Genomic DNA, 22356 nt, shown 5'->3' on the forward strand with positions numbered 1-22356 from the left:
AACAACTAAATGTTGTTGGGTGCTGGGGCTATAATGGTGAGCAAGTTAATCACAGGATAATCTGGCCTCATGAATGATATATTTAAGTCAGCCATCCTCTATCAAATGAGCTAGTATAGAGCAGAAATCTAACCATATCTTTAAGACATTAATAGTTAATTATAAAATGCATATTGAGTGTGAATATAACATACATACTTCTTTAACATTCAGAGGGCAGTACTATCCATTCTAACAGCAATGCAGCATAATGCTGAATTGATTCTACTTTATAGTTAATTTTTTGTTAAGATATGTTTGATTTGTGGTTTCAGTTTCTTTTATAACACTTTTTCTTTGTGCCGATCTCAGATGTCAATTTCAGGCTTTTATACATGATCTCTTTTCCATAATTGTGCAATGAAAGTTTTAAAGTGATTTATTAACATTTACTAAATGCCACCATTTGCAAGGGGTGTGTGTGTGTGTGTGTGTGTCTGTCTGAATTGAAGTAATTACAGGAAAATAATCATACTACAAAAAATTTATCAACTCTTGTCTTCTTTATGATAATTAAAATGCATTTATTCTTACCATGCCATAGAAACAAAAGGACAAAAGTGACCAGTGGACATATTTGGCTCTTTTTCACTCCTGATTTTGCATTGCTTCTCTGTGACTTTGGACACTGTTGAATATCAGCATGCCCCTCCTTCACTTGTGATTCATGAACCTGTACTTGTCTGCTTTTTCTCTCATCTTTCATCCGTTCATCCTACACGTATTTCTTCAGTGGCTGTCATTTGCCAGTCGCAACCTTAGGTGCTGGAAAAAGAATAGTAAATTCTACAGACTTAGTTACTTCCCTTGTGGAGCTTATAATCTCTCAAAGAGATAAATGCTAACGATTCCTTAAGTATTGAACACTTTGATAAGTACAATCAAAGAGAAGCAGTGCTATCAGTGTAAAAGGAGTGGTCAGATGAGGCTTTCCTGAGGAAAGGAGGTGCTAAGACTGAAAGGACCAGCAGGAAGTGATCCATGTGCGGAGACTCGAGTTCCAGGCAGAAGGAATAGCATGTGCCAAGGCCCTGAAATCGCTGTGAGGTTGGCATCTACGTGGAATTATATATGAAAGCCACTTGAAAGGCCAGTTAGTTCACAAGGATTATGATGTGCCCCTGCAGGTCCTACTTATGAATTTCAGGTTTTTTGTTTTTGTTTTTGTTTTTTTCCTCCTCTCAAGGTCATTGGCACATGTCACATGATGTGACAATACTATTTAAGTCTGTCTTGATCTTCTCATTGTTTAACTTCTCATTTAAATGCTAGTATTCCATAGAATTCTGTACATAGATTTTTCTTTATGCTAGATGCTCTGTCCATACTGCGTGAACTTAGCTACTCTCATGACTTGAACTATCACCTAGAAACTGCTGATTTTCAAATCTTCTAAACCCATATACCCATATCCTTCCTGGATATCTCCACCTGGATGGCCATAACTACCAAAATAGGAAATAATATTTCTGGCAATTACACTTTTATGAAAACAAAAGTGAAATTCTTTAATTGGGGGGAAAAAACCCCAACTTGGTTGGAATTTTGTTTTTTTTTGCTTAACCCATGTGAAATTGCTGATAGTGAATTATCTTTGATTTAAAATAAATTTTTGAGGAAAGTGTACTTCTACATGTGTTGTAGATGTTTTTAGTCATGTTTCTTTTTTCCTCTTCTCTAGTTTGGTGACTTGCCAGCTGGTACGAATAACGTTTTGCCGCTGTCCAAAGAAAATGGAACTGGCCCCCCAGCACTGGCTCCTCCCCCGCCACTGCCCTCCTGCGGAGGCGGGCCACCTCCACCCCCTCCCCCACCCCCTCCTCCACTTCCAGGAATGCCAATGCCCTTTGGTGGTCCTGTGCCCCCACCACCTCCCCTGGGATTTCTCAACGGGCGAAACTCTCCTCCTCCACCAACCCTACCATTTGGGTTAAAACCAAAGAAAGAATTTAAACCTGAAACCAGCATGAGGAGATTGAATTGGTTAAAGGTAAAACAGAACTAAATGGAAGAAAACATACTATCACCTACATTAAAATTTAATTTTATATTTACACAGTGACATTAAATAGACAGGCATTATTTGAATTAAAGTGTTGAGACAAAGCCCTTATCTCTCGACTAAGGCTTTCTGGTTTAGAAATTTGGTGAGAGTTAATAATTGTTAAATGGGATTTGATTCGTCATCAAATTGATAATTCAACATTATCATCATTGAACCCTTTATGAAGTGTTTCTCAAAAGGACAATGTTAGTGATCTTTGGAACTTTTCTATGTGGGTAGCCATTGGAAAAACCAATACTAGTTGTCGGAAGTTGATATTTAGTCAGGACATAGAAATTCTGAATTCTGTAGAAAGATGGTTTCATGGTCAGACAACCTTGGGAGGGGCTGTGTAATGTATCCTGCACTTGAATTGTTGCAGTGCACACGGGCATTATTAAAGACTCTGATAGGTATAATTAAGAAGCAACAAATTTTATTTCACTCTGCTTCAAACCCTCAACTATGTGATAGTGGAACTCCCCACTCCCCCCTTAATAAAATCTTAGCTTCCTGGGGAACTTGGATTCTGTTGAACACACTTTGGGGGAAAATATTACAGGGATTGCTTCATAAACATCTGCTGGCAGCGATGGGACCCTGGGTCTGAGCATAGTGATTGCACTGGGACAGGTGAAACACCCAACTATTTATGAATCCACCTCTCTGATTGCAGATCAGACCTCATGAAATGACTGAAAACTGTTTCTGGATAAAAGCAAATGAAAATAAGTATGAAAATGTGGATTTGCTTTGTAAACTTGAGAATACATTTTGTTGCCAACAAAAAGGTATGTTGAACATAGTGCTTATTTGTTAATTTTAGTATGTTAACACTGCCGATTCTTATACATTAACTTCTAGAGAGCATTATTTTAAGAGTCCTAGACATGATATTTTTACTTCACTAATGGTTAAGTTATCTAATGAAAGGAAATGTTTAAAATACAGATTTTGTTATTTGGATTATCACATGAGCAGTCTTTAAAATGCAAATGTTTAATACAGAACTTTGTCAAATTTTCAGTATAGTAGCTTTTGAAGGTGTTCTAAATTGGACTTTTGAAAAGGAGGATGTTTTCACAGAGGATTTTGGCATGAGAATTCCTTTTAGTCAATGGGACATAGAAAAACAAACAAAATGTGAGCCTTTTTTCTAGTTATAATTTTACCACCCTTTAATATTAGAGTGTAGCAATAATTAGCATGAGTCACATGAGATAGAAATACCAAATTTATAGAATACCTTGAAGGCTAGCTTAAAATAGAAATATATGAATAGATTATATGATCTTTTCATTAAAAGTAATAGCATTCATTTCCAAAATTTTTTGTGAAAGCTTTTACTTGTTTGGTGTGGTATTTTTGTTTTGTTTTTAAATAACTCAAACATTATTCTTGTCTGAAAATTGGGTTTCCACCACATATGTTTCAGAGTTGATATCCACTTAAACTATTAAGTTAATTTTTAAGTTATGTAATGCTTACATTTTAGGCCTATATTACAAGGTACTTATATCAGTGATTACCTTTTAATTTTCAAAAAGGAAACTTTTTCACCACAAATTATGCCACTTACGACCCTGGGCTCATTGAGCACAGATTGCTGGAGAAGAGAGATTGTACTCCAGCTGGAGATGGGAAGGCTTGCTGTAGAGAGGGAAGAATTAACTTCTTAAAATACCTATTATGGGGGCACCTGGGTGGCTCAGTCAGTTAAGCATCTGCCTTTGGCTCAGGTCATAATCTTGGGGTCCTGAGATCGAGCCCCATGTCATTGAGCTCCCTGCTCAGTGGGAAGCTTGCTTCTCCCTCTCTCTCTGCCACTCCCCCACCCCATTTGTGCTCTCTCTCAAATAAAGTCTTAAAAGATACTATGTGTTAGGCACTGTGCTATGTATCTGATTTAACTTGACAATCACAGCAATGAAAGGATATTGGCAGATACTAAAAAAAAAAATCATTTGCGTTCCTTTGAAATGCTTATAAAATATAATTGTAAATTAGAATCTCTTTCTAAAAAATAATGTAAGTTAGAAACTCTAAAAGGTATTTGTAAATTAAGGTGGTTTTCCAGAATTTGGGATAAACCCAGAGCCTTCAGCAGACATTTTTGGGCACTGTTCTTGACCAAAATAGTAAAACTGATGTAGTTTGATCTTTGAAAACAGTGGGAATTTTCTCAGCAAGCTTATCCTAGGAAAACTTGTGAAGTAAGCAGATCTTAATTTTACCTTTTGATTATGGAGAATGAACATTTTCTTTGAATAAGATTAGTGCGCTCTTCAGGCAATCAAGGAAAATATATGGCAGTTAAAATGTGTATTTACATGTAAAACACTTCAGAATTTCAGATTTCGTAATCTGGAATTGATTAGTTTTCCCTTTGCTTTCCTAGTAGGTACAAATGGTGGTACCTTAAAGCTATTTAAGTAATACTGCCATCCAGCTACTGTCTCTTTTTTTTTCTCTTTACTCTGATTACTTTCTTAATTAATGAGGCTCAAAAGGGAAACTTGTTAGCATGTCTTTAATTTAGCTGTAGTGCTAGCCCTAAATGAAATAATTGGACCTTTAAAAAATTCTTAAGTCATCTAACTTTAGCCTTGAGATTCAAGGTTGAAAAAAAAAATGTATTTGCTGAATCTAATATTAGTTATAAAGGGTAAGGTGAGGGAAGGATGATCTTTTTGTGAGTGTTCTGTACTTCCATCCCTTTCTGCCTTTGGACATGCTGTCCCCTCGGCCCAGAGTCTCTCATTTGACTTAGAGGCTGGCAGAGACCCATAACTTCTATTGTCTCAGCTCAGATGCTACCTTCTTTCTTCAGTGATAGTGGAGGATACTTCCATGGTGACCAGGAAAGGTGGGGAAGCCCAAGGTTGTTACCCTGGGTGATGCCAACATTTCACAGTGGCAAGCTGAGAAGGTGACAACTTTTTGGTCTGGATTTTAAAGAATAATTCCTAGAGAACATTATTCAAGGAGAATTAAGAGTGCTTTTTAGCATTACTAGTACTTAAGTATTTTATTGGAAAACAAAATTGCTGCTTCCAGAAAAGTAGGACTTCCTATAGCTATTATGTAGTAAAGATCAGAAAGGAAGGCCAGAGGAGAGTACCTGGGAAGCTTAGACAAGACGGTGGGCTGGTGGAGTGGACATGTTTCTCCTTGTCTCTTTATTCACAGCCTGGCCCCTGAGGCTTTAGGTCCAAATCCTAACTTTTTGCCCATCTCCCGTGACTCCAGAGGTTACTTTGAATCAATTTTGTGATTTCTGCAGAAATCAAAATTAAACCTAGTCACTTATTATTCAGTCCAAGATGGCCCTACAGTTGCTCTCTGCTCCCTAGCTGGCAGGGGTAAGGGAGAGGCATTGCCTTCTGGTTGATTTTCATCATTGGTTTGCGTCACAGTTGAACACGGAAGGACCCAGGATTCCCATCATTGGAGACTCTACGGGGTTTTTAGAGAACTAGTGTATCTCATTGTGTTTCTCATTGTAGTAATTCTTTTGTCGAAGAACCAGGGCATTTTGTGACAACATGGATGGACCTGGAGGGCATTATGCTAACTGAAAATAAGTCAGCCAGAGAAAGAAAAATACTGTATGATTTCTTTTATATGTAGAACCTCAAAGCAACAAACAGTAAAAGCAAACTAAGCTTATAGATCAGATTGGTCATTGCCAGAGGTGTGGGTCTGGGAAATGGGCGAGGGGGTATAAATTTGTTAAACAAAAAACCGAAAGCTATTTCTCGGATTACAAAGGTGGAAGTTCCATCCCAGGAATTTAAAATGGTAAATGTCAGTCAGTTGTGCTCCCTAAACATTTGAAACTGGTAGAAAGAAAAAAGGAGGGGCGCCTGGGTGGCTCAGTCGTTAAGTGTCTGCCTTCGGCTTAGGTCATGATTCCGGGGTCCTGGGATCGAGCCCCACATTGGGCTCCCTGCTTGGCGGGAAGCCTGCTTCTCTCTCTCCCACCCCCCCTGCTTGTGTTCCCTCTCTCGCTGTGTCTCTCTCTGTCAAATAAATAAATAAAATCTTTAAAAAAAAAAAAAAGGAAACTGAATTCAACCATTTATTCTCTGTTCTAATCACATGCTCTCTATTTTGTTGTTGTTGTTGTTGTTACTCATTTTTATTATTTTTTTCTTATGGAGGACACTGCTTTGGGTTTTACAAACTTTCAGGTTAAGATGACTGATGACTGGGTTTTAGTGGTCTTATACCCTGAAAGTTGGAAAAGGAAGAGGGCCTAATTGTGGCCTAATAGTACCCATAGAGCACCTGTGGTGTACCACTCCCTGAGCTGGGCCATCTTCACGTTACCTTGTCCAATCAGGACCACATCTCTACTGAGATTTTTCTTCTGCATAACAATGCTATCTCCTCAGAATACCACCCTGGCCCGTGCTCTGGTAGACATAGCAAGATATTCTAGGTATGAGCTTTCCTGACTGATTCATGATGTTCTTTATAATATCTCCCCCGCTGCCCCTCCCCGCCTCGCCCCCGTTAGATTTTAATAATGTTGTCTTTTAAACTAACCTCCCTGTGATGTTTTTAACATTGCTTTAATAGGGAAGTGCCTGTGCCCTATCTTGAGGAGTATAAGGAAACTGTCTCAGCCTTTTCTTGTGAAATCAACATGTTTCCCTGATTCAGTTTGTATCACTTTCTCTTCAGTACCTTATTTTGCAATCAGGTATCACTTTGGTTTCCTTGCCTTTCTCAATCCTAAATTTTCGAGTTCTATCTTAGCTTTCCATATTTTAAATTCTTCTGAAAATAACACATAGGCATTTTCCTGGTCATATTTTTCTTTCTCGCTTTCTTCCTCATTCATTTCTCCCACCTTTTCTCTTTCCTATATTTGGCTACTGCTGTTCAAGTCAGCAAATATTTATTTGGTATACAGTGTATGCTAGGCCTTGTGATTAGTACCTGGGACACTGTTAGAGAGAAAGGCAGACATGTGCCCATTCCTGTGTTGCTTTCACAGTTCCGTGAAACTCAGTCAAGTTCTCCCTCAAGTTGAAGCATAAGAATGAGGAATGGAATGACAAATGTTGATTTTGATATAGAAAGGGCTGTCATGTTTTACTCACTTGGGCTCCTGTTAAAATTTAACAAGATTATAAAAGAAAATTGTGTATATATCTCTTTGAAGTGTAATCACAATATTCATATATTGAACATTTGGTATCATCAAAATAATGCTAATGACCTGCATATTTTTTACCAGATTGGAAGCATCTGTTGGCTAATTTTTACAGGCTGTTGGAAAATGGATTAAAGTATACTAACAGGTTATTGGTGTTGGATTTATCAACTAAAATTAATACTAATTTCTTTCATTATTCACAAACTATTAACTTAATAGGGATTAAAGGGCTTTCTGAAAGTACATGAATAGTCTAATTCACTTAGACTGATTTATTATAAAAATGTGATTCCACAATTGTTAGCTTTCTGAAGTAATCACATTTTATAACAGGTGCATCCTATTTGCCAGATAGGGCCAATAAACGTTTATAAATAATTTCTCAACTGAACAGTTATGGCATATGGAAACAGTTAATGGATTATGCACTTAAAAACAAATCAAGCTTAGATTTCTGACATCATAGTTCAGTGGACAAAGTATTGAAGTAGGGAGTGATAAACCATGGATTATCCCAGGGACTTGGCTGTGTTCAGGATGTCGCTTTGTATTTGAAACACAATTTATTCCTCTGTATGAACAAAAGTGTATATATAAAAACAAAAAAAATCCTAAACTACCTCACAAGACTACATTAAGATGAATAATGTAATTTATAACACAGTGTTTTTGGGAATGCGTGTTAATAGAGAGGTGATGCCAAGATGAATGCAACATATCTTAAAGTTTTTTGACAAAAAGTGTTTTGACAAACACTAATTTGGAAAGATTGAGGAGGAAGTCCATGAAGAATTAAGTATTTCCCTAGGGATTTATCCTTTGGTTCTTGTCTGTGTCTGAATCTGAAAAGAACTAAAGACTTAAGGAAACGATAGGATAGGTCAGGAATGTCTTGCTTCACCATTAGAAAGTATCTCATTGTTACCAATTACTTGTATTTTGTGTTGGGTTGCTAAAGAAACAGAAATGTATTCTGAAAGCTTTAAAGAAATAGAGAAAAAGGCTAAAGAGAGTGGGTTTTTTAGCCCGGAGCCACAGCCGACTTTAAAAGTCCCAGAATGCTTCAGTTACATGCTTAGTTATACAGCATATTTTTGACATGGTGTAACGGGAATTTTAAAGGCCCCTGTAACTAGGCATATTACTTGTATATTGTACAAATGCTGCAAACAGAAAGGGAGGAGGCTTAGACGTGTGTGCATGGGGGGGAGGTGCTCATAAACATAGCTCCCCCCACCCCAGGCCCCGCTTTTTTCCTATTCTCTCTTTTCCTTTTAACATTGGAGAGAGGAGTGGTACTGGGGAGCACTGGATTCACTGGAGTCACTTGACTAGTAGTAGATTGGGGTAAACTATGTTCCTTCTAGATTACAAAGTCACCTTAGTGTTTTAATTCTTGTAGTTTGCACCTGTAGCTGTCCTCTCTTGACAACATTGTAAGGTTGTTACATTTTACTGTCCTCACATATTTTTTTCCCCTGGGATTTCGCTTCCATTTCCCGTATCTTCTGTCTTCTCCCCATTGACCCAGGGCATTTCTTGTTGCCCTCTGGTTGCTCAAAGTACACTTCCCTATTTCAGGCAGTTCTTCTTTGCCTTGTCTACATTATGTTCTAGCACCCAAGACTCCCACTCATAATTAGTGTACAGTATTATTCACCTGAAAATATAAAGGAGAGTCATCCTTCTCAATGCAGGATTTTAATCTTAAAATGATATTTGTAAATCTGGCTGTTCACTGCCCCCTTCCTCTCCCGTTCTGCATTCTTCCCTGTCCCCCATGCCTACCTCCACACACACTTGCCAGGCTTGGAAGAAATAGGATCGCATGGTCTTAGTAGAGCAACTGGATGCCACCACTGGAGCATGAGAAGGTGGGGGGGTAGGAGAGTCCTGAGGAGACAGGTGTAAGAGGCTTCCCGCTGGCTTGTATGCTGTTGGAACTGGATACTAAATAAACAGTGTAGTAAATTCTTTTGTAACGGGAAAAAAAAAACCCTTTATGAAAATAGCTTTTTTAACCTTAAATTTCCTAAGTTAGATTTTGAGGTAATTATATATTTGTGTTTAGGTGAGCTGGGTGTGTTTTGTCCCTCAAAGTTAAATTATTTAGTCACAACTTATAATTTGTAACACATTCTGTGCATTTAACATAAGCATTCACAGATTTCCTGGCATCTAAGGAGAAACACCAGGTTAGAAATCTTTGGTTATCACAGCTCTCACTTGTCTAGGTGTTTGTGTCTTAAAAAAGTGGTTATTTCCAAGTCAGACATACCTAATCCAGGAATTTTTAACTTGGGGTCTTTGAACTTGGATAACGAAAAAAAAAATCATTACTTTCACTAACCTCTTAATTGAAATTTAGCTTTTCCTTCAATTGTAAATATAGGCAACAAACGCACCAGCACCTAGGCCATTTCTACCTGTAAAGTTTATATATATTTTTATTTATATCCCATTAGAATTATTTCAGATATATTAAAATATTGTTGTTTAATGCATTAATACAGAAGCCTATTTTGTCAGTTGGGTCCCTCCAAGAGCAGATGCCAAAGGTTGGAGTACAGGAGTTTTTTTAGGGGGTATGCCGGGGGTAATGCACGTGAAGGGTAGAAGGTGGGGAAAGCAGGACTTCGTAGGAAGAACCTTAAGCTGTGGTGTAATAGAACAAATTTTCAGCCATCATAGTCGGGAGAGAGCTCTAGCTCAGAATGTCTGTTAGGGGAGTCCCAAGATGGGCCCTGGTAGCCCGGGCTGGTGCTCCTGCCACGCTCAGCCATTGGCTCAGGCTGCCCAGGAATCGCGTGGCCTGGACTCAGAAGCTAAGGAGCATCCTGAATGTGGCAACGGCTTGGACCTTGCCAGCTAAGTGTGCTCCTTCCTAAAGGGAGATCTCCTGTGTATTTTATTTCTGCATGTAAGAATGATTCTGAGAAGCAGCCCACCGCTCTGCCGGTGGGGGCCCTGCCAACAAAGGTTACGGAGCCCGCCGTAGACTTTCTGCCGTGTACAGTGCTGGCCGTGAGGCGGACGTCAGGGGCCTTGGCCTGGACTTGACTGCTGCCTATTCACATGTGTGCAGCCCTTCTGTTTTGTTCTGAGATTTTATTTATTTGAGAGAGAGAGAGAGAGAGAGTGTGAGCACAGGCAGGCGGAGGGAGAAAGAATCTCAAGCCGACTCCATGCCCGGTCTCAGGACCCTGAGATCACTACTGAGCCAAAACCAAGAGTTGGAAGCTTAACCAACTGAGGCACTCAGGCACCACCCCCCCCTTTTTTTTTTTAATTCAAGGGACCAGTACCTTATTTGTAACACGAATAAGATAGTTCACCCAACTAGGAATACCTTTTTATGGTGACTTTAACATCAGGTCGTCCATTTTTGGGTCTACTTTAACAGACTGTAATGCATTTGTTGATAAAAGCATATGTCAAATCTGGCAAAAATACAGAACTCCTTAATTAGACAATACAACAGTATTGATAACATTTTTTAATTTTTTTAGCAGTTGTGTTTACCTCCTATCATTTTATTGGTTCCCCAAAATAATCCTGTGGAAGAACCAAGGCAAATAATGCCTAGATCTTGTATGTAAGAAAAAGTTACACTCTTCAAGTGAAGTTGAGCTAAAAGGGGCTGCCACTCTGAATGGAATACAGATCTGAGTCTAAAGCCATGGCCTCTCTGCTGTGCCATGCTGCTTCTCTGATTAAAAGAAATCCTATTATGTTTTATTTAAAGTGCTCTTCTTTGATTTAAAATAATTTCCCTCTCATCTCCTGCCACCTTAGCGCTGCCCCACAGCAGTTCACCCTCATCCCACAATTTATATTAAAGGCTTTAAAAACTTGCCACTTTTTATTAAGACCATCTTTCATCATTTGGTTCCTCTATTCACTTCTGTAAGTATTTGAGCTGTAAATACTAACACCATGCTGTGGCGTGTGAGGGGCAGTGAGGAGAGAGGGGCAGTGGAGTCACCCCCACACCCGCGTGTGACCCCGGTTTTGGCAGCTGTAGTTCTTTATAAAATGGGGGAGATGATACCCATCTCACAAGGTGATGTGAGGATTATATCATGAAGATTTTAAAGCATCTTTTGCAATGCCCAGCTCATTGTTAGTTGCTCAAGAATTATTAGCCGAACTTAAATTTTGGGAATGCAGGTTCATTTTCACTTGTAAAATTTTGTGTACCTCCTCTGACTCTTCTACGGAACCTGGCCAGCTCTAGCCCCACTTCCAAATGAAGCCTTTAGAACCATAGGACTGCTGAGGTAACTGACCTGTGTTAGTGACCACTTCAGAAGATTTCTCTAACACGGATCTCTACCGTCAGTTTTAGAAAATATTAATAGATTCTGTACATCCTGTTTCTTTCATTTTTATGTATGTCTTCACTGTCAAATGCTTTATTAAGTTCCAGGAGAAGGAGGGATCTGTTGAATCAGGAATAAAGACCATTTTTTTTTTCTTCTTAATTTTTTCTGAGTTTTTCCATGATTTTTTTTTCATTCAGTTTACAAGTCATTAATGGAGCTGAGCCAATAATTTTTGTGATTTTATGAAATTTAAAAGCAGAATTTTAACTTTTAACTTGGTGTGATTCAGGTTTTGAGTGTTGAGCCAATGATTTCAGCGTGAACTTGAAAAGCTCAGTCTGTACTTTATAAACTCTGACTGGTTCTTGTTAATTATTCGTTATTATTTTTGACAGTTATTTACAGTTTCAGAGATTAGCGAGGATGCTATGTATGGCTTAATGTAATTACAGAACTGGGGTGCATTAAGGCATAGGGAACCTGTAGTTGATAGGCAAATATAAGATAGGCAAATATAAGAGCCAAGGAAAGCTTATGGCCAAAATTCTCCCCAGGGTTTGCAGGAAGGGTGATAACCGTTAATTTTCTTATTTTCATAGAGTGCCAGCAGAAGGTTCAGAGGAGTGATAATTTTTCAGGAATAGATTTTTTTTCCCTCCTCCCGCTTTATAGTATAAGCTAAAGAAATTATTTAGGTGAACCATATATAATTGTTGAAGTTCTACTGTTTTGACATATTAAGAACTTCGAGTGGTTCCGCCCAATTCTTGTTTCCTAAAGTTGTAACAAATTAAGGAAATATATAGAGCTGTCTTTATAACTTAATGAATATTGGTATTTCTACTTTTCTTGTAGCATGTCAAATAATCGATAAGAGGGGCAAAACTCCTGAAGTGAGGAGTATTTATTTTAGAATGTCTTACAGCCCCCAAATCTAAGATTGGAAGACAACTTTGGAATTTTATATGCTGTATTAGTGTATATAAATTAGTGTTTTCCGGTGAATCTGTGAGGAACTTCGCCTGCAGGAAACAGTACCCAGCTAAAAGTGATTTAGACAAGAAGTCTGGTGGTTGGTTGTCTCAGATTTGGTAAATTCATCATCCTAATTATGTCGGGACCCAGGATTAACTTCTCCACTTTCTTAGCTTTCTGTCCATTTCCAGCATAGGGTAGGAGGAATCCTTATGCTCACAAATGGGGCTTTGTATTAATTTTCTATTGCTGCTCTAAAAAATTACTGTGAATTTGACAACTTAATGCAAATTTACTGTTTTACCGTTCTGTTGGAAGTGCATCATGGGCCCACTGGGCTAAAATCAAGGTGTCAACGGGGCTACATTCTGGGGGCTCTAGGGGACAATCTGTCCCTTCCTTGCCTTGTCCAGCTTCTAGAGCTGCCCACATACCTGGCTTCCTTAATTACATCCTTCTCAGACTATGACGTTCACCAGGAAAGTTTCTTTTGAAAAACCATGTGATTAAATTGGGTGCACCTAGCTAATCCATGCTCATGTCCCAATCTTTGGGTCTGTAATCGTAATCACATTTGCAAAGTTCCTTTTTCCACATAAGGTAACATATTTATGGTTCTAGGGATTAGAACATGGTCATCTTCCATAGAGGAGGATGGGGTGCTAGGATGAGTGGTTGTCATAAAACTGCAACATTTCACAAGGTACTTGGCCCTGTTAATTCCACTCCTTAAAGTTATGTCTGTCTCCTTTAGCTCTGCATTTCTTTTACAGGAGCGCCGTCTTAGGGTCCTGAGGCATTTTAACTTTATAAGTTATTTGTTCTGTTCACTAAATGTTATTGAGCTTTGGATCTTTACTAATCACATTAACATGTTTTCATTGCCACAGCTAAGTGCCTTTCTGGAGTTTTAGGAAAAATCCTTACATATGTCTAAGTGCCAGGAAAAAAAATTTTTTCCCTTTTTAGTCAAATATACTATATTTATTTAATGGGCAACAGGTATCACAGTTTACTATGTATTTCTTAGTTTGTAATGCACACTATAAATTTTATTTTATTTTTTCGGAGAAATTATTAAGTTGTGTGTGTATAGATATATATAATTTTTTTTTCAACCCAGAAACACCCTCCCAAAACCTAAAGAACCATTGGCATTTAAAAACAAATTGGTGGGGTGCCTGGGTGGCTCAGTTGATTACTGTCTGCCTTCGGCTCAGGTCATGGTCCCAGGGTCTTGGGATCGAGCCCTGCGTTGGGCTATCTGCTTCTCCCTCTCCCTCTGACCTGCCCCTCCCCGCCCCTCATGCTCTCACTCAGTCTCTCTCTCAAATGAATAAATAAAAAATCTTAAAAAAAAATAAAAATAAAAACAAATTGGTTCTTTACTCTTATTACTATGTATTTAAAGAAAGACTGGTTCTAATTTAGAAAAAGAAATGTGTACTATTTCATACATTATTAACTTCTGGGAGATAACTTATCACATTATTAACTTTCTACACTGCCTGTTGAAAAACAATTTCCTCACTTTGAAGTTTAGTTAAATATTTTAAAATGCAGATTGTTACTCTTGTTCTATGATGTTTCACAATATATTTTTATCTGAGTAATATTTTTGTGTTAGAGACCCTGGGAAGAGGGATGTTTTCCTGGTCCAGATATTACTCAGACCTCATAAGCATCTATAAATGGATATGAACATATAATTTCATTACAACCTGGAAAATATATAATTGCATATTTCACTGGGCAATTTCAAATACAATCTATAAAAAGTTTATTTTAATTGGAAAAAATTCATCACTGAGGAAATCCCATTTATCAGAAAGATCTAATGCAACCACATTTCACACAAAATAAGCAATTTATTTTAATTTAATTGTTGGCTCTTAGTCATTTGCCGGTCTACTCTTCCATCATGATACTGCCTTCGCCTCGTTCTTCCCGAAGCCGAGCTCTTCTTCCTCCTTTCATCTTTTCTTCTTTTTCAATTAGAGAACCAATTATTTTTCAGGGTTTCACAGGTCACAGTGGGACAGTTTGGCGCTCTGCTCCCGTAGCGTAAGATTCAACCCAGGAGAGTTGAAATAACCAGTGGAATAATTGTGTTTGTTTTTAAATGAGGGATATTAGCATTTGGAGATTGAACGTGTGTTTTAAAATTATACTTTTTATGAATAATACCTTTCTCAAGTTTTAGTGTGCTTCGTTTCAAATCTTGCCTATCTGTAGAAAAGTGAATATGAGCTTTTCCCACTGACCAATCGTTTGTATTTCCATTACCCGCTTTAGTAGATAGCGTGTTGTTTTCAGTACTGATAGCGAGGAAGGCAGCAGTCTCTTCCAGCTTCAGTGTGGTAGCAATGCTTGTGCCATGGAATTTCCTCGATGTGTGTGTGTGTGTTTTGTAAACTTACCTGTTTATGAAAGAATATCTTCCATAAACCAGATAATCCAAATTGATCATCACTCGGGTGCAGCTTCATTTTTTACCTCTGTGAGATTGTTGAGTACGGAGAAGGCAACTGACGGGATCATCCCATGCCCATTTTTGTATCTCTGAGGTGCGCTTTGTCAAAACTATTTTTGTGAATGTATTCTTGATGAATAAGCGTAACTTACAACCTCAATAAATCAAAATTTCTCATTATTCTTGATCATGTTAGGGTTGTAAGAAGTCCAGAACAGCTGTTGGAAGCAAAAAGCAATGAGAGAAAGGAGCTGACTTAAACATTAAAGGAGAAAAGGAGCATTTGCTTGGCCCCAGTAACTGTGCACAGTCCTTATGTTGTGAGCTTTAGGCCTTCTTCCCGTGTTCACGTGTAGAGGCTGAGGCTCAGAGAAGTTGAAAATCTGGCCCTCTAGGTCGAATCACTATCAAGGAGCTGGAAGTCAAGAATTCACTTCTTCCTGACTTGGCACCTTGTGTTCTTTCCCCTCTCTCCTGGTGAGACCGAAAGGGGAGGAGGGAGGGGGTGTCCGTGGAAGTCCACATGCGCTGGTATGGAAATGACCTTGGTATCAGCTCCCCTGACTACCTGTGTGGCACAGGGACCTCTTTTCTTTTGTTCCTTTAACCTTTGGAAGCTCTAATAGCCATTTTATCCATTACATATGTACTTCCAACCTCTTTTTCCCTTAAATACCTTTTGTGTTGTTTTCTCTTCCTCTTCCTGAGATAGTCATGCCAGATGTCTTCGGATTTTCCACCCCTACAAATAGCACATTTATCAAATCCCATGTGTGCACGCGTTCTAAAAGATTAAAAAGAAAAAAAAAACACTTCTCTGTTATGGGTAGCTTTTTGGGGTCTGGCCCAACTTGTATTCCTAGCTGTATTCTTCTTGTTGTTTTTCTGCTTTATACACTAGACTTTAGTACTTTTGGTCTCTTTTTTCACCAGGTTTGGCTGTGCATTTCATTGCCTCTGCCTGGGTCTTCATCATTTACCCTGAATGTTTTAATTTGCAGTCTCTACCCATTCTTCATCTCCTAGGAAAATTCCCCGCGGGAGCTGCTGCCGTCACAGCCTTATTGGCAGAATGTCTTCCGCCAGGTTAGGCATTGGAGAACTTGCTTGCCTTCTGCCCCTAGATGCTGCCTTGCGTGCAGTTTTTCGCTTTCACATGGTCGAACCCTTTCTCTTCTCCTGGGAGAGTGCCAAAGCCTCTGGAAACTCTTCCCTCTCCTGCTGCTCTGCTCTCTCACTTCATCGCCTGCTACCTCTCCTTTGTTCTTTTACTTCAGCCGCACTGGAGAGCCCCCTGATACGTCCTCAGAGGTTCCCTTCCTTGGACATGGCAGAGGAAAAATTAAGTCTCTTACCGGCTTGAGTCCTGACTCCAGTGTCCCCTTCGCAATGAGGCTCCTGCACTTGCTTTCCAACTCAGTGCTACCGCCGTTTTCCATGTGCTCTGCCCCTGTGTCCCCATGCCAGTTCTTTCTACCTGGATTGTTGTTTTCTTCTTAAAAATCGTTTATCAACTTCTAGCATATTCTTATTTACTAAGCATATGTTTATCTTGTTGTTTCTCTGCCCTCCTCCTTTAGGGGAGAGATCTTTGTTTTCCTTTACTGCTGTATTGCTGTCACCTAATAGAATGCCGGACACATGAGTGGACAGTGAATTAATGCTTGCTGAATGAATGAATGGTTTCTCATTCCTTTAAAAAAAAGAGTAGGGTAACTTCATCCTCCTCCAACAAGCTTTTTTTTTTTTTTTTTTTTCATTTTAAGCAAATAGGAATTTTGGATGGAGAGTAGAAATTTTTAAGTGATCAAGACTCCAATTAACTCTGCCATTGATGATGTTAGCTCTGAGTGAATAACAAGCTCTTCTGTAAGTTAGATTTAAAAAAAAAATTGGAACAATGAAGGTGATTGAGAGTGGGATAGGTTTAGGATCTAGATGCTGAAATGATTGACCTTTCTTGCTTGGTTTAGCAGCAGGAATCTGTATAAGGAGGAGGAAAGAGTTGAGGTAAATTCTGTTTTATTGTTGGCTGGACCTTGATTCCATGTGTGCAAACCCAGAATAACTGTTAACAAATAGATTGTAACACATTTTATAGTTTTTTTTTTTTTTTTCCTGAAAATAACACCTTTGTTTGTTATTGTTTTTTTTTTTTTTTTTTTTTTTTTCCCCTGAAAATTGCACCTTTGTTAGGTATTGATTTTTTTTTTTTTTTTTTGGTATGAGTTGAAATTCATATCACGTAAAAACCATTTTTTTAAGTGAGTAATTCTGTGGCATTGAGGACATTCACAGTGGAGTGCAACCACCATTTCTGTCTAGTTTTAAAACATTTCCATCAGTCCAAAGTGAAACCCCGTACTCATGAAGCAGTTTCTCCCCTTTTTTTCTTTCCAGCCCTGGCAACCACCGATCTGTTTTCTGTCTATGTGAATTTATACTGGGTGTTTCGTATAAATGGGAGATCTGCAATATGTGATGCTTTTGTATCTGGCTTCTTTCACTTAGCATGATAGTTTTTAAGATCATACACATTGTAGCTTGTATCAGTACTATTCCTTTTATGTATATAGTATTGTATGTATATACCATCCTTTGTATATATGAAGTTTTTATTCTTTGCACATTGAAACTGTCCTCCTCCCCTTTTTTGGGGCTATTGTGAATAGTGCTGCTGTGAACATGTATTTCTTTAAATACCTGTTTTCCATTCTTTGGGTAACAGATTTAGGAGTGGAATTGCTGTATCACGTGGTAATTGTGTATTTAGCTTTTTGAGGAACTGCCAAACTGTTTTCCACAGTGGCTGAATCTTTTTACATTCCCTCCAGCAATGCATAAGGGTTCTACTTGCAAACACTCGTTCGTTCGTTCTTTCCTTTCTTCCTTTCCTTTCTTTCCTTCCTTTCTTTCCTCCCTTTCTTTCCGTTTTTTCTTTTCATTTTCTTTTCTTTTCCTTTTCTTTCTTTCTTTGATAGGTGTTGACTTTAAGCTTTTAAAAAAATCAAAATTTACTGAAACTATTCTTTTTTTTTTTTGAGGGCATATTTTTATTTTATGTTAATCACCATACATTATATCATTAGTTTTTCCATGATTCATTGTTTGCGTATAACACCCAGTGCTCCATGCAGTATATGCCCTCTTTAATACCTATCACCACATAAAGATTTGATTGGACATAACAAACTCAAGTATATTAACTCTTCTTATAGAGGCTAATACAAGCTTTAATCAAGTAGAGAAACATTAAGATACAAATAATATTATTGCAAATTTGAACAGTGGTAGGATTCAAAGGTTTTATGACCGGGAAGCTTGCAATGCAAAGATACATGTGTTATGGGTTATTCTATAACTATAAAATATTGTATGTGAGTGAAGTAGACATGAAATATTACTTATGCTGTTTAAAATTTTGTGAAGATAGTTAACTAAACTGCTATAATTTATTCATTATAAAATAATTATGTTACAGAAAGTTTAGAAATGGATGAAGGAAAAAAGTACCACCCTAAACTCTACTACCCTACCTGAAATCAGGGTAGGGTTTGCCTGTATTCCCTTTTATCTTTTCAAAATTTGTATATGTGATATATTTTTATTTGTACATATGCATTCTATGCTATTAAACAGTTTTTATAATATCTTGACCATATAGTATTACATCTAGTCATTATATCACAGCTGTTATACATATTTATAAATCTATTGATTGAAACTGGATTAATTAGAAAAGATCCCATGAGGGGAGGTAGCTTCACCTTGCTGACCCCATGCAAACTTCCTTTGCTCTAGTGTCCTTTCCTTTGAGAAATGCCTTCTCCGACTTTCCAGATTAGGATAGATCCCTTTGTAATTCAATCCCACATAGCTACTTTTCATTCATAGCACTGGTTTGTGATTCTCATAAAATTCTTATTTGTGTGTTTACTTAATGTTCTCTTTTCCTAATGAACTGTAATCTTTCCATGGGTAGAACCAGGTCTGCTTTCTCCCCATTACATTCTTTTCACTGAGGCCAGTATCTGATGCTTACTGTTGCTTCATAAGTTTGTTGGATGGGTTAGTGAATGAACACACAGGGAGAAAGAGAAAAAGTGTAAGTAAAGGCATGGGCATGTGTGCTGGATGTATTTGGGGAAATATGTAGGCTTAGGAGCTAAAGAGCAGTAATGGTGTGTACTTCAGTTTCTGTGGGGTTTGGGGGAGAGAGATGGGGCAGTGTCACTGGAAGATGAACTGGGACACAGTTGTGTCCATATTATGGAGGTCTTTGTATGGAATATTCAGGCATTTAAATTTAGACCTATCACAAATATTAGTTTAAAATATTAAATATATTAAATTCTGTCACAAACATTGAAATGTATTGAATAGAGATGTAGTGTGATTCAATCTCCGTGTTAGTGTGATAAGTCAGTATTGGACAGCTCTTTGTTGTAGTAGGTAAAATCCATAGGCTGGGGTACCATTAAGGGACCACTCTAATTACCCAGGGAATTGGTGATAAAGTCCTGAATCTAGGTTCCTTCCATGGGAGTACAATCGGTATGAGAGAGAGTTGTGGAAGTATAATCAACCAGGTTTAGATGATCATTAGCTGGTGGACTTTGGAAAGAATTGCAGAGCATAGGCTGATTTAGGGTTAATAGTGTGAATTAAGCTGGTGTCTATAGATTTTAGGCTGAAGAGAAACAGCTTTTATTTTTACCCAGTTGACTTGAGATATTGTATGGATCCTCATTATAGGTTATATCATAGGTTGGCAAAGCTTTTCTGTTTAGGTCCACATAGTAAATATTTTGGTCCCTGTGGGCCATATGCTCTTCGTTACAGCTGCTCCGTGATTGCGCTGCTACAGGGCAGAAGCAGCTACATGCTCTGTGTAAGCTAATGGCCATAGCTGTGCTCCAGTAATCGTTCATTTACAAAAACAGGTGGCTTAGCTATGGTTGGGACTCATGGGGCTAGAGTTCAGTGAGCACTGGCTTATATTATTGAGGTTTTATTTCATATTATAGTATTAAATTATAGTGGATCCCAATGTGGATTATGTGATTTCCTTTGACAGTTACCACTAACTGGAAGTAGGACTGGAGAAATGACTTGTATTTACTTAGGTTTGGCAATTCACCTCACAGACATTTGTGACTAAATGTCATGGAAGTAAGATGGAGAAAGGGTATAGTAGCAACTACCTGAAGAAGTTTGATTGGAAAGTCTAAGTTGGGTGGTGGGAGAAATAAAGGTAGGGGGATGTCAAAAGGAAACTAGTTAAAGTACAAAGACTAGAGATTATATGAATTTTAAGAGCAGGCTTCTTGGACATGAAAATAGTGGGAAAATATGGAGTTTTAAGTGCTGTATCTTAGAATAAAGACCCATCAGGAATTGGTCTAATTCTAGAGAGTCAAATAGTTGTATAGCCACAATGCTGGAATAAAATAATGGAAATAGAAGCAAGATTCTGATATAAAAAAAAACAATGAAAAGCTTCACTTTTGGAATCAGAATGCCTGGTTGGAATCCTGTCTCTGATTTTTTTTTTTTTTTTTTTTTTAATTTGGATGAATTCCCAGTCTTTTTCAGGTTAATTTTCTCATCTGAAAAGAAGTTAATAGCTACTCACAATATTAAGAGACCATTCTACTGAATGCCTAGCATGATACCTGATTCACATTACTTCATAAATGGCAACTCTTATTATTGGTTCACAAACTTGGCCCCCTGTTCACAGAGGGCAAGGAGAGACCATAGAAGGAGGCAAACCATTCCAGATTGGTAGGTGGCAGGTTTAAAAAGCAAGGAAACTTAACTTATAAGACATGTTTTGGGCTGCTGCAAGATGAGTACATGTCTGCACCTATCCATCAAATCTTAAAAAGTTTACATAGAGGCTTTAACTGGGTTCAGTCATGTATACGTCAGGATGGTCTCAACAAAACCCTGCACTCTCAAGGCTATGTTCTTGGAACAGCTCCCACTGTGGGAACGGTAGTCAGAGCATACATTCCAAGGACAGCAGGTGAGGAGTCTCCAGTTGCCTGGGTCAAGCTCAAGGATCAACTGGTGATCGTGTCCTCTTGATTACCTTTTCCAACAATTATACTAATTTCATTTGTATTGCTTTATGGCAAAGAAGAAGAGTAGCTGTTATGAATCAGACATTTGGACTGGATATTCTCTAAGTTCCCTTCCATAGCTAGGCCTCCTTTTTTAATGATATTTAAAGCTTCTTCAGTGATATTAATTTGAATTCATCTTTAAGACCTAGTAATCAGTGCCACTTTTTGGAATAGTAATGAACTTACAAGATTTAATACAAAACAACTGTTAGAAAGGGTAAAATGTTCCCTTCCCTCTTGGTGGTCTTTAAATTAGATTGTAAGTTTAGATCATGTCTGACTATACTACATCAAAATAACTGTTTCCATTCATGAAATGGTACAGTAACTGGGGTCAGTGCTTGTCATTGGTTTATATCAAAATAGTGAAGCATTAAGAGAATCAGGCAGTGAGCCATGCTGAGTTAAAGTTAGAGGGGATTGCTGTTCTTACTGACATTTTCCTAACTTTTTTTTTTTTTTGAAAACGATTGAACATGAGCATATGACTCTTTATACTAATTGTAATGCATTACTGTACCCCATAATCTATGAGAGTGTTCACCTCTGCACTCTGCCTGTCCAGCTGTTGTCTTGAACAATTATCAGCGAGTTATTATTCCGGTATGAGCTGTGTCCTGCTCGAAAGTGGGATTAAAAAAAAGTTAATGAGCATGCATGAATGTTGGTTGATGAAGGTTAAGTGCTTGCAGATATGCTCTCTGCATTCCTCCCTGTGAATGTTCAGATGGAGGCAATGGGTTCTGATGAGGGATTACAAACAAATGGTGCTGATTGACAGTTCTTGATTTGACATTAAAATGGTATCTAAAGGCAAATTCTGTGTTTCCACTGAATAATAGACACAGTGTTGTTGACCCCTGGTGCAGCTCTTACACTTCATCATCAGTTTTATTTTACAGTTTTCTTTCTTTCTGTTGTACCAGATTTTCAAATTCTCTCATTTCGTATTACACATTTTAAAGCTGTGCCTGGTGATGGGGGTGTAGTTTAAAAAGAAACACTAGCATGTCCATTATGTACTTAGGTTTTTAGAATAATAACTTTTCAATTTTAAGTATGACCAAATTAAAATAGTATCTACAATAGCTATTCAAGCTGATAAGCATGGTCCAGTACTCATCAGCAATATATTCTTTTTCTCTTTGTGTCTGTTTGCATGTATTTCTAAATGATGACCCAAGTGCTTTTCCAGCATTTGT

At 38.0% G+C, this 22356-nt stretch overlaps 1 protein-coding gene across 1 annotated transcript in view; it reads left to right on the forward strand.

Moving 5' to 3' along the window:
* Positions 1-22356, forward strand: part of DIAPH3 (diaphanous related formin 3) — a 484064-nt gene that overhangs the window by 172403 nt on the left and 289305 nt on the right. The window contains exons 16-17 of the mRNA XM_032402899.1: positions 1721-2029; positions 2760-2874. Coding sequence (XP_032258790.1) covers positions 1721-2029; positions 2760-2874 — 424 coding nt within the window. The remainder of the gene's footprint in view (positions 1-1720; positions 2030-2759; positions 2875-22356) is intronic.

Source organism: Phoca vitulina, unplaced genomic scaffold (genome assembly GCF_004348235.1).
Source record: "Phoca vitulina isolate PV1807 unplaced genomic scaffold, GSC_HSeal_1.0 scaffold5, whole genome shotgun sequence".
Classification (NCBI taxonomy): domain Eukaryota; kingdom Metazoa; phylum Chordata; class Mammalia; order Carnivora; family Phocidae; genus Phoca; species Phoca vitulina.